At 38.6% G+C, this 15,805-nt stretch overlaps 2 protein-coding genes across 3 annotated transcripts; one reads left to right on the forward strand and one right to left on the reverse strand.

Annotated features, from left to right (window-relative positions):
- Positions 1 to 230: 230 nt before the first annotated feature.
- On the forward strand, positions 231 to 4,932 carry LOC104101253 (uncharacterized). Of its 2 annotated transcripts, XM_070187667.1 has the most exons (7): positions 231 to 326; positions 786 to 832; positions 1,692 to 1,851; positions 2,020 to 2,112; positions 2,197 to 2,295; positions 3,161 to 3,489; positions 4,670 to 4,932. In XM_070187667.1, the coding sequence occupies exons 3-7, from the start codon at positions 1,801 to 1,803 to the stop codon at positions 4,680 to 4,682; spliced, it is 585 nt and encodes a 194-aa protein (XP_070043768.1). In that variant the 5' UTR covers positions 231 to 326; positions 786 to 832; positions 1,692 to 1,800; the 3' UTR covers positions 4,683 to 4,932. The 2 variants fall into 2 exon arrangements, with proteins under 2 accessions (XP_070043768.1, XP_018627976.2); XM_018772460.3 differs by lacking the exons at positions 231 to 326; positions 786 to 832 and having other exon boundaries at positions 1,341 to 1,851.
- Positions 4,933 to 5,656: 724 nt separating this feature from the next.
- LOC138900013 (uncharacterized) lies at positions 5,657 to 6,070 on the reverse strand. The gene has a single exon (XM_070186713.1). The coding sequence runs from the start codon at positions 6,068 to 6,070 to the stop codon at positions 5,657 to 5,659; it is 414 nt and encodes a 137-aa protein (XP_070042814.1).
- Positions 6,071 to 15,805: the final 9,735 nt, after the last annotated feature.

Raw genomic sequence — 15,805 nt, forward strand, 5'->3', positions numbered from 1 at the left:
TTAAAACGGCCGTTCATTTTTTAATTACGGCGGTTCAAAATCGCCACTAATTCCCACTGTTTTAATAATTCTTTAATTTAGAACTCCCCGCTTATATGTTTAATATTAAAAACATAATTTTAATATAGTAAACAGAACTCCCCTGGTTTAAATATTTGCTACGCTCTTCTCTCTCTCTCTCTCTCCGCCCTCGATCTCTACGCCTTCTCTCTCTTTCTCTCTCAAAAAGACGACTCCCCCAAATGTTTAAGGTCAAATCGTTTAACGATTTTCCCAAATCATTTAGCTTTTTGTAAGGAGATTAGATTTCAACCCGTTTAGATGTGGTAATGTGTTTCAATTCGTCTATAAATAGTCCTTTTATGATAAATACTCGTTTCAAGTCTTTCGTGTAATTCCTTTCAAAATGCCATTGATTTCACTGATTTAAGGCGTGCATGTGTGTGTATTGGATGGATATTAGTTTAAAGCACTAATCTTAGCCGTGAATTTCACTGATTTGGCTTTTTATTTTGCTGATTTAGGCATTGATTTCATTGATTTAAGGCGTGCATGTATGTGTATTGAATGAAGATCAGTTTAAATCATTGATTTTAGTTGTCGATTCACTGGTTTTTCTGTCAATTTCACCGTTTTGGCAGTCAATTTTATTGATTTAGCCGTCGATTTCATTGGTTTAGCTATCGATTTCTCTTTTCTATTTGAAATACATGCACTTATTTTTGATATTTTTAGCTGTTGTTCAATCTAATACTAACCTAAATTATTATATATGCGCTTGATAGGTAGTTGAAGCTATTGGGATCGACGTCGACAGTGAACAATTTGATAGGTATGCATTATTCTTGTACTGTATTATAATTATCTAGGCTGCTCTTCAGTTGTCAATTCATTTTGATTATAAATTCAGAAGTGTTGTAATTTTAGTGAATAAACATGTATCTTTTAACTGTGATGTTATAATGTTTTACTAGAGGACCATCGCACCATGCATGATGTCCCTGTATTTATTCAGAAGTGTTCGATCTCATTCTATGCTTTCTGTATTTAACTGTGATGCTATGTTTCAATTTTGATGCTATGTCAGTATCAGTAGACAGCTTGATGTGGTATAACGTCTTCAAAGCTATGTTATGTTATGGTAACTATAGGTAAAATTAGACCTGTTGAAAAGTAAAGTAATATCACTGTGACAGTATAACTTATCCCCCAAAAGAACAACATATTCTTCTTGTGCATCTATGATGATGTGGTATTACTTCGACAGATTCCTAATTTTGTATGTCTCTTATTGAATAGACATACCTAGTGCTCCACTTTCTGCTGGAACAGTTTTTTCCAGTCACAATTTTCACTAAAATAAATAACCTCCCCTAGTGATCTCCACTTGATTTGTCTGAAATTTGCAGATAATATGTACTGACATGTTCTAATCTCTAAATTCACTAAATTGCATCTTGTTAATGTTCAGTTGCAATGTGCATCTGCAAGTATGAGTCTTGCAGAATCATTGATCTGTTAATTTTGTAATAGAATGACTAACATACTCATACTTGAATTTAATTAGTTCATGATAAGTCACTACAAGTTCTTGTGTGTATATATATATATATATATATGAACTTTTAAGTAGTTCTTGCATGCTGTATTTTTTGTTTTTCCCAGAACAAGTTGTTCCCTTCTATGTACAGATTCTTCAAAAGCTTTGAACCAACTTTTTTGCTTAAACTATGGCATGAGGCTGAGGATCCATTATTGAGTAAAGAAGATATCATCAAGAATGCTCCGGAAGGCATTCCCATGGACCAATGGGCATTGTATGTTAACTATCGTTCAAAAGAGGAAACAAAGGTTCATCTTCTTCTTCTTCTCTTTGTTTCACTGCTTGTCTCTGCTGCTTCTTCTCCGCCACTGCTGTGGCTTCTTTTCTTTTTTTTTTCCCTTTTTCATTTTGCTTAATGCAACTGGGCCTTTGTCGCTTTTTATATCTAACAGAAATTCTCCTATTTTGACTCGTAGGCGCTTTGCTTGAGAAATCAACGGATTCGAGGACAACAAACACTTCCCCATACTAGTGGTGCTATGAGTTTGGATAGAAGAAGGGATTTGATGGTAGTTTAATATGACGTACTTACTGATACGTTCTTTGTATTAATATATTCTTAATTAATTAATTTTACTTTTTTAAAATTTCAGAAGAAAATGGGGAAAGAAGTTGATCGAGGTAAAGTGTGGACTGAGACTCATAAGAGGAAAGATGGGAGTTATGTGAATGATCAAGCTAGGGAGATTGGGGTAAGTGTTATTTGGTGCTTTAGTCTTCCATATATAGATATTTTTATATATGGAACTGTTGTCTGATATCATTAGGTGCAGAGTCCATTATGCAACTTTGAATCAGTCAGAAACCTCAGAGGAGGTAGCTGTACAGTAGATATTATCTCTTGCTGAAACTTCCTATTTCTCTAGGCATTGCAACTGTGATTATTAACAAAATACTGCTGTGAAGAGTGTAGTTGTCAGCAGTTTAGTTGTCAGCATGTTCTGGTGTTTAAAGCAGATGCATGTTTATGTATGAAAAAAAATTCATGTGCAGAAAAGTACATCTATTCACTGCTTGTGAGTAAGAAATACTAGCCTGGTTCTCCGCTGGCTGTCATTGGTTTTGTTTCTTCTAGTCTTGGATCTTTATCTGAGCTTAGACATGTTAATTTAAGGAGTAATTCGTTTTCTGGTAGTTTGCCTGTTGAGTTATTTAAAGTTCAAGGTTTGCAAAGTTTGGTTCTTTATGGGAATTTGTTCTCTGGGGTTATACCTTTTGAAGTTGGGAGGTTAAATTATCTTCAAACTTTGGATTTGTCACAGAATTTCTTGAATGGGTCTGTTCCTATGAGTTTGCTTCAGTGTAAGAGGTTGAGGGTTCTTGATCTTAGTCAAAATAATTTTACTGGTTTCAATTGTATATGGTGTGCGGGTTTTATGAGATCCTCTTTTGGAATGTTTGTAACTGTAGTAATTTCTGTTGACCATCTTCTTATTTGGAGATTCAGCTTTGAAAGAAGGGCGATTACTTTGAATGGTCTGCTTCTGAACATACTTGGAGCACTGTTTAATGTTTTATAGATTCTCCTTTTGTAAATATATTTTGTCCCTCGTGTAGGAAAGAATTGAAGAAATTCGAAGACAGAGACCAGAAACTCTGGCAGAAATTTCACTAAATGATGCGCTTGGTGTAGTCTTCGGTCCCGAGCACCCTGGCCGTATTCGAGGCTTAGGCATGGGTGCAGTTCCAACTGTAGTATTCAAGCAAATATCACGCCGAGGTGGTTGTTCTTATATGGGCTCATCTAGCGCTAGTGCTCCACCTCCACAATGGGTGCAAGAGATGGCAAATATGAGATCACAATTAAATGCGCTAACTAGCTTATTTCAAATGAAAATAGGAATTATCCCGAGGAGTTTGCTCACTTATTTCCGACTCCTCCATAGGTACAAGTATTTATTTTTTCTTTGTTTGCCCATTCAATTTGACAATATGTTTAAAGTTAGATTGGAATCTATTATCAGATAATTTTGTTTATTATGAGAAAGGCAGTTTTTTACTGCTTTTCTGTTTTGATGTTTGTGTTTTTGAAATATTGTTTGGTTATCTATCTCTAATCCTGGTGGTTAGGTTTAAGAAGAGTATGACTTTCTAGTATTTCTCCAATAAATGTCATTGTTATCTGTCTTAATTATATGACCATAAATTATTACTTAGAATTATTGCATTTGGAAGAACAGAGTTGAATATATTGTAAGAGCATCCAACAAAATACAATTCCAGAACCTAAGGAGGAAGAGTTTAGTTCTATGTATAAGAAAAAAATGATAAGAGTTCCTACGCTACGTCTCATTATGTTTTTCAAGTTCTTGATACTCCATAATATAAGATAACAAAAGGAAGCAAAGAATCCATAATGGTATCATCTATGTTTGTATACAATTAAAATGGAATCATATACTCAACTGATTATATTTAAATTAGAAACAAACCCAATCAGAGAATTCATATACTAGTATATCATTACTGTTCAAGTTCTGGATGTAAGATAAGAAAATTTAATGATCTTATCTATGTTTGTTTACAATTAAGGTAAGATTGAGTGTGTAGTTGATGTCTGATGACATTGTATTGAAGAATTTATGATGTTATTTTGATAATTCTTCAGGTTTAATTTTGATTATGGAAATTTTCGGTTTATATTGAAGCTATTAGATTTTATTTTGCTTTCTTGTATCATAAGGGGTCTGATAGTTTATTACACTTTGTTTTGGAAAGCTGCTATTGGCAATGAATAGGTGAAGTATCGCTACATTCTGTTTGATTAAGTATCGCTACTCCTTAATTGAGTGAGATGAGCTTAAGGTCTGGCAAGGGCTTTAATTGCATATGGAAGTGATATGACTCGGTTTCCAAAACTTTCATGCTGTTTTCAATCTATATGTTATTAATATAGTCCTTTAGCAAATAGTAATTGAGTCTGATTGCTATTATATTTTCTATATCCTTTTTTGTATAATCTGTTATTTAACAAAAGAGGGGTATCCATGACCGTTGAATTCATTGAGTACTTCTAATTAGCACTGGCTACTTAGTTTGAGACTATTAATTAGTTTTTTTATTCAGGCACCCAATTTAGGAGATGGCGTTCCATCACCAACTAAGCCCAGAAGATCCTTTGACGAAAGTAACAATGAAAACGGAGCAAATGACAATTAGTAATCATTGTTAGGATGAACTATGTTTTTCTTGTGTTGTGATTGTTAGTTAGGATGAACTATGTTTTTTTTGTGTTGTAATTGGTGAATAACTCTCTCCAATTTAAACTTGCATCTTGGATGATATGGATTTTGGGCACCTATGTTTTAATATGATGAATATTTTGCTTATCTAATTCTCTATAATTTATGTTAATTTCTATGATGGGTGCTTGATTACATATTATGATGGATTTTGTGCAGTAAAAAGGATCTAAATGTGGAATTAAAAAATTAATATTAAATATATTATAATTATGGCAGTATAAACTGGCTATAACTTGAAAGACATCAATTATAGCGGTTACTAATCGCCACAATCAACAAAGTAAACAGTCGTTCTTAACTATGCATATTGCGGCGGTTAAAAGGAAACCGCTGTATTAAACCTTTTAGCGGAAGCGATTATGGCGGGTTCGTAAGCCGCCATTAGTGACCATTATGGCGGTTCTGAACCGCCACTGCATATTCGGCCGCCACAATCACCCCCGTTTTTTATAGTGTAAACAGCCCAGTCAGCCACTCCAAGCCTGATCTACCCACACACTTCCAAAACTCAATCGGAATTTCGTCTGGCCCGGTCACTCTTCCCCTACTCATCTTACGCATAGCCCCCGCTACCTTCTCCACCTTAATGCGCCTATAATAACTAAAGTCTCGGAGACTCTCCGAATGCCCCATATCCCTTAGCACAACATCCCCCCTCCCCTACTCATCTTACGCATAGCCCCCGCTACCTTCTCCACCTTAATGCGCCTATAATAACTAAAGTCTCGGAGACTCTCCGAATGCCCCATATCCCTTAGCACAACATCCCCCCTCCCCTACTCATCTTACGAAGATCATGAAAGTACGTCTACCATCTCTGCTTAATCTGAGACTCCCCCATCAATACTATACCGTCCTCGTCTTTGATGCACCTCACTTGGTCCAAAGCTTGAGCCTTCCTCTCCCTCGCCTTAGCCAGCCAAAACAACTTCTTATCCCTGCCTTTTTTCCCCAATTCCTCGTACAAGCGACCAAACGCTGCATTCTTAGCCTCCGTGACCGCCAGCTTCGCCTTCTTCCTCGCTACCTTGTACCTCTCTCTATTTGCTCTCCTCTCCTCCTCACTTGTGCTCCCTATCAACTTCATATACGCTACCTTCTTCGCCTCCACTCTGCCTTGGACTATGTCATTCCACCACCAGTTGCCTTGATGCCTACCAGAGTAACCCTTCGATATCCTTAACACCTCTCTCGTCGCCTCCCTAACACAGTTCACCGTCATTGACTACTCCTCCAGGCTCCCAGAGTCGATAACCTCCCTACCAACTCTTGGGCTTTATCCTTAGTTAAGACTCCCCACCCAATCATCGATCGACCTCGAGCATACCTCTTCTTAAATGGCTTAAATGTCTCATAAATTCAAATGCTTAAATGGCTCATAACACATCAGGCATAATTATTTTTTGAATACATGGTGTAACGACCCGACCGGTCGTTTTAAGTATTACAACCTCATCTCTCCATTTACTGCTCAAATTATACTTTATAGTTGTTGTGTGAATTGCCGGGGTAATTGGTTCGGGTCCAGTGAGATTTTGGAAAGAATTGGAACACTTAGTTCCAAGGTTTAAAGCTTAAGTTAATATAGTGACCGGATGCGGACTTATGTGTAAACGACCTCGGATTCGAATTTTGATGATTCCAATAGCTCTGTATGATGATTTTGGACTTAGGAGTGTGTCCGAAAAATTATTTGGAGGTCCGTAGTGGAATTTGGCTTGAATTGCCGAAAGTTGAATTTTTGAGAAGTTTGACCGGTGGTTTGACTTTTTGATATCGGGGTCGGAATCCGATTCTAGAAATTTGAATAGGTCTGTAATGTGAAATGTGACTTGTGTGCAAAATTTGAGGTCAATCGGACGTTATTTGATAGGTTTCGGCGTCATTTGTAGAATTCGGAAATTTGGAAATTTATTAGGCTTGAATCCGTGTGTAGTTCGTATTTTTGAGGTTGTTAGGTATGATTTGAGGTCTCGAGTAGGTTCGTGTTATGTTATGCAACTTGTTGGTATGTTCGGACCGGGACCCGAGGGCCTCGGGTGAGTTTCGGATACTTAACGGGTTGTTTTTTTGAATTTGGAAGACTGCTGGAACTGAAGCCTTCTGGTGTAATTGCACCTGCGGAAAAGTAGTCGCAGGAGTGAGCTCGCAAGTGCGAGCAGGGGTGCGCTGAAGCGAGGTGCGGAATCGCACCTGCGCGAGAAGGAGCGCAGATGCGGGCAGAGGGCTGTGAGGCATTGGTCGCAGGTGCGAGGGAAAATTATGCACCTGCGTGAGCGCAGATGCGGACGGATGCGCACAGAAGCGGAAACTGGGCAGGCGAGTGGAGTCCGCAAATGCGACGTTTTGCTCGCACAAGCGGATGCGCAGGTGCGCAAATCTTCTCCGCAGGTGCGGAAATTGCTGGGGCAGAAGCTTAAAATTCGAGGGTTTAACATTTTCACCCATTTTCGGATTTTGGAGCTCGGGTTGGGCGATTTTTGAGAGGAAATTTTCCACACAAATTGGGATAAGTGTTCTTAACTCCCTTGTGATTATATTCCATGAATTAATCTTCATTTTTGGTGTAAGATTATTGAATCTTCAAGAGAAATAGAAGGAAATTTCTATAATGTCACAAAAATGAACTTTTCAAGTTTGAATACCGATTTGGAGTCGGATTTAAGTGAAATTAGTATGGTTGAACTTGTAATTGGATGGGTTGTCGTATTTTGTGAGTTTCGTCAGATTTCAAGACATGGGCCCCACGAGTGATTTTTGGGGCGTAATTTCGAATTTTGTGAAAAATATTAGCATTTTGATATGGAATTAATTCTTATAAATTGTGTGGACTGAGTCAAATTATTGTGACTAGATTCGAGCCATTTGGAAGTTGATATGCGCAGAATGGAATTTCTGGAGCATTGCTTAGCTTGCTCGACATTGGATTTGGCTTGTTCGAGGTAAGTAACTCTTCTAATCTTGAAACTGAGGGTATGAAACCCCAAATTTTTGTATCATGTGATTATTTTGGAGGTGACACACATGCTAGGTGATGGGCGTGTGGGCGTGCACCGAGGGGATTATGACTTGGTACATCTCGTGAAAATTGTAAAGTTGAATAACTTGTTGATAATTATGTGTTCTCTATGTGTTGTGGAAATTTGACTATAAGTCATGTTAGAAACCATGTTTAGGCTATATGCTGGTATTGTTGAGACCCACAGAGGTCGTGTACATGTTGAATTATTTTCTTAAATTGTTATTTTGTACTCAGTCATAGTTACTTGATTATTTTGTCTCAGTCTCTATTGTTCATTATTGATGTGTCATATCATTGTTGTTTGGGCTGATTTCATGATTGTTGAGAGCTCTAGAGACTGGAGAGCTTTATGACTGAGTGAGGCAGAGGGCCTAAATGTGAGATATTATACTATAGTACGTGAGTTGGCCGTGCAGATCCTTTTATTATACTATAGCACGTGAGTTGGTCGTGCAGATCCTTATATTATACTATAGCGCGTGAGTTGGCCGTGCAGCACGTGAGTTGGCCGTGCGGATCCTTATATTATACTATAGCACGTGAGTTGGCCGTGCAATACGTGAGTTGGCCGTGCGGATCCTTATATTATTATTGCATGTGAGTTGGCCGTGCGGCACGTGAGTTGGCCGTGCAGCACGTGAGTTGTCCGTACAGCACGTGAGTTATCCGTGCTTATAGCGCTTGGGCTGTAGGAGCCCCTCATGAGTCTGTACACACCCCCAGTGAGCGCAGTCGACTATAAACAGGGATCGGGTTGCACGCCGCAGCAGGTATTGTATAGCGCTGAGTGATTGTGTGTGTGTGAGCATAGTGAGAGAGAACGCGAGACAATGAGATTGAGTACTCTGAGAGGGTGAGTACATGAGTACAATCTCTGAGATACATTGCATTGACATGCACACATGACATATATGCATAGAGATGTATTTTCCTCATGCTGTACGGTATCACATTATTCATGATTTCTCACATTTGTTGACAGATGGGCATAGTGATGCATTTGTTTTACAATGGTTATCTGAAAAGAAAATGAGATATTTTATTTCTTATTGAAAGGATTTTGGAAAAATTTCTGTTTTCAAACTTATTCACATTTTTGGTAACTTTGGCAAAAGATTTGGGTTTTCACTGATGTACTTGAAAGGAAGAACTATTATTGCTGAAATCATGATATGACTGAGCATTTTATCTGTGAGTTACTTCTGGTATTATTTGCTTTATGTCGTTATTAACTGTTGTGGATTTGGACCCGACCTTGGTAGAAGCTCGTCACTACTTTTAACCTAAGGCTAGGTTTGTTACTTACTCAGTACATGAGGTCAGTTGTACTAATACTACACTTCTGCACATTGCGTGCAGATGTTGACTGTTGTTGTTGTTCTCGATGGTTGCGGGATTTGAAGATGTACCTGCATTCCTGTTGTAGCTGCCTCTTATTTATGGTAGCCTTAAATTTATAAAAGCTCTGTTTATGTACTATTCAAACAGACTATGTATTTATTTTATTTTCGCTTTGTATACTCTATTCTTAGAAGCTCATGATTTGTACTACCAGTTCTTGGAGATTGTATAAGATTAAGATCTTTATTCACTTAAATTTCTTTAATAACTATTATTGGAATTGGATAATTGAAAGTTGGTTTACCGAGCGGGTTGGGTTAGGTGCCATCACGACTAGTTGGATTTTGGGTTGTGACAAGGTGGTATCACAGCTCTAGGTTCATAGGTTCTACAAGTCATGAGCAAGTGTCTAGTAGAGTCTTGCGGATCGGTATGATAACGTCCATACTTATCTTCGAGAGGCTACAACGCATTTAGGATATATACTTCCCATCTTTCTTTCCTTATCGTGTGAGATTGATTCAGCTTGAGACATTAACTCTTTGAATTCCTTCCACGTATTCGTATGCGCACATGAGCGCTCAGTATCAGATGTGCATCGCCGTCTTGTGATTCTATGAATGAGGTTCGAGGTGAGTATTCTGTGTTTTGGTGGTGGGCCAGTCTGGAGGACTTGAGGCCATGGTTAGACAGCAGCTTAAGCTCGGTAGATTCAGTTGTAACTCGTACAATTGGACTTATATGTCCGGTGATGACCCTATAGTGAAATTTGTGGCTCGATGAGCGGTGAAATGGCGGTATGATGGGTATGATGTGACCGCGGGATGTGTTAAGACGATTTGAACATAACGAGAAGTGTTTCCTTCATATGTAAAGGGAAGACCATTGGATGCTTGATTTTTGATTTGATGTGACGTACAGTCTCGAGTGTGAATGTTTTGAAAGATCTTTTACGTGTTTAAATTGTGAGACAAATTAAACTCTCAGGTCTGGTTAACGAGTTTGGACTCAGAAAGATTTAGTGATTGCGTAGAAATTGTGGTTGCGAAAAGAAATAACAAGATGCCAATTTGAGGCTAGCGAGGTGGGTTATCTCCTGGAGAGTAATCTACGTAGGTATGTTCCTTGTAATATGAGTGGAGGGTTTCTTTTCTGCCAGTGGGGCGTATGTGTAGAGATTTGAATTCGAATTTGGCTGAGAAAGTCGACCTGGGTATCAAGAGAATGATTGCAATCTTAGCGGATGATTTGGTGTATTTTTATGGTTGGCATTGAATGAGCTTGAGAATAATTTTGTGGCACTGACTACGGTATTATGACAGTAATAGGGTATGGGTATTGTGAATTATGGAGTATTTTAATATATGGCTTTGAGCCAAGTGGGGGAGCCTGCTATAGACAAATCAATTCATGGGTATGTGTCAAATTTTGTTTGGGTCTAAAGTATACTTGGGAATCAGTGATGACATGCAGTGGTGGAGTTCGAAAATGAATCGAATAAGAAAAATTCCTGGTTACGGATTATATTGCACGGATGAGTATATGAAAGAAATCATGGGATGATTGAGTTGTTATTGGTGAATGATGTAGTGCGTACGGAATATGAATTTGGTATGTGGTGTTAAAGTAAAGTTACTTCTTTGAGTGTTGTGGTGCTAATGGGGCATCTATCTTTTGGCCCATTTGGGCGGTGCAATTAGATGTGAGCAAAGTGGGTAACTCCCGAAAAAATTCCAGTGGGTTGAGAATTATATATAGCAATTGAGAATGTTTTCGGACTTATGTATGGATAAAAATATGAGATTTGCGTTTAATGGTGCCTGGACTTGCGAAAATTCTATATGACTATGAATTCTACATTTTTGTATAAGGAAGGTAAGAAGAACAATTTCAAATTCACATAAGGTATTCTCAAAGTGAGTGTTATAGTTGTGGTATTTTTGAAGGTGCTTAAGAAGAATACAGTTGCTTATGGGCCGTAGGGCATTTTGGTTCTATGCTAAGGTTTGTAGGGTGAGTTATAGTTAAAGATCATGGTATTTTAGCAAGAAGAAGTATCAATCTGAAGACAAATTCGGAAGGGACTCGGAGAAAATAGGACAACTGGGTAGTAGGTTAATGGATAAGATCGGTTCTTTGGGTGCATATGATGTGGGGGTTTTCTACAGGTGCTTTGTGGCAATACACCTGGACTTGGCGACCTGCGTGGCTTGGTCAAGTTAGAGGAATTTAGTTTTAAGGGCTTGATTAGGTGCAAATGGATTCCAAAGTATTCTTGATGGTTTCTACCGGTGTGGAGAACGTATTGTGTATTGTGATTTTCTCCTGAAAAGAAGCAAGAGAAAGGTTTCTAACTAAAATGGTATGTAAATTATTGGTGACTCAAAGTTGATAATAAGATTTTTGTGCCTTTCACATGATGGAAATATAGATGTTATGTGTTGTACGAAAACTAGATTTTCATATACAAGGTGGCAGTACAGTCTTGAAGAGAAGGTAACGAATGTTGGACAATATGGACGGTTTCAAATAACTAGATGAATACTATTACTACTTGGTGTTGTATGAGAAAGGAACAGATTTCAGAAGGCACATTGTATTTTGACTTACAGATGTATAAATTAGTATTGCGGTACTCACATGGTTGATAGACTGTGATATTCAAATTTTGTCAAGTGACACGGAAGAACTTTTAAAGTATTTCTCGTGGGATGATCATGTATGAGAGAGGTGTTAGGCATTCGGGCGGTGGAGATGGAATGAAATATAGTGATTTATGTGTCCTATGAATTTGGAATTTGGGAGTTTCGGGAGCAGATTGTACATGGTTGCGGATGTGAAGTCGTGGCTGAAGCTAGTCAGATGATATGATGAATTATGAATTAGTCGCGGTGAATTTTCGGAGGGTTATTTATCTACTGTGGGTGACCAGAGTTGATTTGGGGGTCCATTGATAGGCTCAATTAAGATGTGTATTCTACACCGAACCGGAATGGTTGGCTCCATACTGCTATTATTAAGGGATGTGTCATTCGGTTGATGTTGAACTTATTCGTGTTCTCAAATGATCTGTGAGTTACTCCTTTTTGTTACGAGGAGTTGTGATTCATTGGTTATGTGCACAGATGATGCGGTTCTATTTGAGCTTTATAGCGGAATTTAAGTGTGATGATTATTTGGGTATTACATGATCGATAGCGTAATGGTTATGTCCTTTCAGGTTTTGTGTGGTATTTTTGTCAATTGCCTCTCCGTCATTATTAATTTGGAGCAGGGTGGCTCGGGGTATATAATATGAACCTCGTGTTAGAATCGGGTGATGGTTCTACAGTGTATGATGAATTTTCAGCGTTTCGTTATGGAGGTACTTGTTAATCTGGCGGGGCAGTTCTCTCATTTGAGTCATTTTCCATGACTGGGTACATTTGAATTGTTGCGTATTAGTGCACGGATGGCACGAGTTGTGGCTCTGAGTTATATCGGTGAGGCATGTCTATGGAACAGTTGTATTTAGTAATATAAGGTCATTGGACCTAGAATGGGTACTATCAGGTTTGATTTTGGTATATTCGGGAGTATAATATTGAAAGTCGGCTCAGAAAGGGATTATGGTTCTGGTTGCGGTGAGAGAGATCTGTGCCTTGTTGATCTGGTAAGTGGTCATGAAATTTCACGTGCTTCTTTTATTATCAACAGTGTACGAAGGTTTTGGGATGAGGTTTGGTTCGATATGGGTTTAATACTAGTATGCGGTTGGTTTTGGAGTAGTCACTGCGATCAGGAATGGTGTTACGAGCATGTGAGTTGTGTAATATGTTGGTTGATTATATCCGGGGTTATAGGTATAGCTCGATGCAACTTGTTCGGACTTATACGGTGTGTAAATGCAAGATTTGTGTCTTGAAAGAAATTTTAAAGGTTAAAAATTAAACTCCAAAGTTTATGGGCTAAGGTTAAATTAATAATTTTCAGTTGTATTGTGTAGTCAGGCCTATGTGGGATAGGGTGATGTGGGTTCACCCTCGGGTACGTGTGTGGTAAGATGGAACAGTGATTTGATGGCTTGGAAACAACTCTTGGCACGTTCAAGGACGAACGTATGTTTAAGTGGGGGAGAATATAACGACCCAGCCGGTCGTTTTGAGTATTACAACATCGTTTCCCCATTTACTGCTCAAATTATACTTTACAGTTGTTGTGTGAATTGCCGGAGTAATTGGTTCGGGTCCAGTGAGGTTTTGGAAGGAATTGGAATACTTAGTTCCAAGGTTTAAAGCTCAAGTTAATATAGTGACCGGATGCGGACTTATGTGTAAACGACCTCGGATTCAAATTTTGATGATTCCAATAGCTCCGTATGGTGATTTTGGACTTAGGAGCGTGTCCGAAAAATTATTTGGAGGTCCGTAGTGGAATTTGGCTTGAATTGCTGAAAGTTGAATTTTTGAGAAGTTTGACCAGGGGTTTGACTTTTTGATATCGGGGTCGAAATCCGATTCTGAAAATTTGAATAGATCTGTAATGTGAAATGTGACTTGTGTGAAAAATTTGAGGTCAATCGGACGTGATTTGATAGGTTTCGGCGTCGTTTGTAGAATTCGGAAATTAAAAAATTTATTAGGCTTGAATCCGTGTATAGTTCGTATTTTTGAGGTTGTTAGGTATGATTTGAAACCTCGAGTAGGAGCGCAGATGCGGACAGAGGGCTGTGAGGCATTGGTCGTAGGTGCGAGGGAAAATTCCGCACCTGCGTGAGCGCAGATGCGGACGGATGCGCGCAGAAGCGGAAACTGGGAAGACGAGTGGAATCCGCAAATGCGACGTTTTGCTCGCACAAGCGGATGCGCAGGTGCGCAAATCTTGTCCGCGGGTGCGGAAATCGCTGGGGCAGAACCTTAAAATTCGAGGGTTCAATATTTTCACTCATTTTCGGATTTTGGAGCTCGGGTTGGGCAATTTTGGAGAGGAAAGTTTCCACAAAACTTGGGGTAAGTGTTCTTAACTCCCTTGTGATTATATTCCATGAATTAATCTTAATTTTTTGTGTAAGATTATTAAATTTTCAAGAGAAATAGAAGGAAATTTCTATAATGTCACAAAAATGAACTTTTCAAGTTTGAATACCGATTTGGAGTCGGATTTGAGTGAAATTGGTATGGTTGAACTTGTAATTGGATGGATTATCGTATTTTGTGAGTTTTGTCGGATTTCAAGACGTGGGCCCCACTGGTAATTTTTGGGGCGTAATTTCGGATTTTGTGAAAAATATTAGCATTTTGATATGGAATTAGTTCTTATAAATTGTGTGGACTGAGTCAAATTATTGTGACTAGATTCGAGCCATTTGGAAGTTGATACACGTAGAATGGAATTTCTGAGCATTGCTTAGCTTGCTCGACATTGGATTTGGCTTGTTCGAGGTAAGTAACTCTTCTAATCTTGGAACTGAGGATATGAAACCCCGAATTTTTGTATCATGTGATTATTTTGGAGGTGACGCACATGCTAGGTGATGGGCGTGTGGGCGTGCACCGAGGAAATTGTGACTTGGTCCGTCCCGTTGAAACTGTAAAGTTGAATAACTTGTTGATAATTATGTGTTCTCTATGTGTTGTGGAAATTTGATTATAAGTCATGTTAGAAACCATGTTTAAGCTATATGTTAGTATTGTTGAGACCCACAGAGGTCGTGTACATATTGAATTATTTTCTTAAATTGTTGTTTTGTACTCAGTCATAGTTACTTGATTATTTTGTCTCAGTCTCTATTGTTCATTATTGATGTGTCATATCATTGTTGTTTGGGCTGTTTTCATGATTGTTGAGAGCTCTAGAGACCGGAGAGCTTTATGGCTGAGTGAGGTCGAGGGCCTGATTGTGAGATATTATACTATAGCACGTGAGTTGGCCGTGCAGATCCTTTTATTATACTATAGCACGTGAGTTGGCCGTGCAGATCCTTATACTATACTATAGCACGTGAGTTGGCCGTGCAGATCCTTATATTATAATATAGCACGTAAGTTGGTCGTGCAGATCCTTATATTATTATTGCACGTGAGTTGGCCGTGCAGCACGTGAGTTGGCCGTACGGATCCAGATATTTATATTATGGCACGTGAGTTGTCCGAGCAGCACGTGAGTTGTCCGTTCTTATAGCGCTTGGGCTGTAGGAGCCCCTCATGAGTCTGTACACACCCCCACTGAGCGTAGTCGACTATAAACAGGGATCGGGTTGCACGCCGCAGCAGGTATTGTATAGCGCTGAGTGATTGTGTGTGCTGAGCATAGTGAGAGAGAATACGAGACTGTGAGATTGAGTACTCCGAAAGGTGTGAGTACATGAGTACAATCTCTGAGATACATTGCATTGGCATGCACACATGACATATATGTATAAAGATGTGTTTTCCTCATGCTGTACGGTATCATATTATTCATGATTTCTCACACATGTTGACAGATGAGCATAGTGATACATTTGTTTTACAATGGTTATCTGAAATGAAAATGAGATATTTTATTTATTATTGAAAGGATTTTGGAAAAATTTCTGTTTTCAAACTTATTCACATTTTTGGTAAGTTTGGCAAA

Source organism: Nicotiana tomentosiformis, chromosome 10 (genome assembly GCF_000390325.3).
Source record: "Nicotiana tomentosiformis chromosome 10, ASM39032v3, whole genome shotgun sequence".
NCBI lineage: Eukaryota > Viridiplantae > Streptophyta > Magnoliopsida > Solanales > Solanaceae > Nicotiana > Nicotiana tomentosiformis.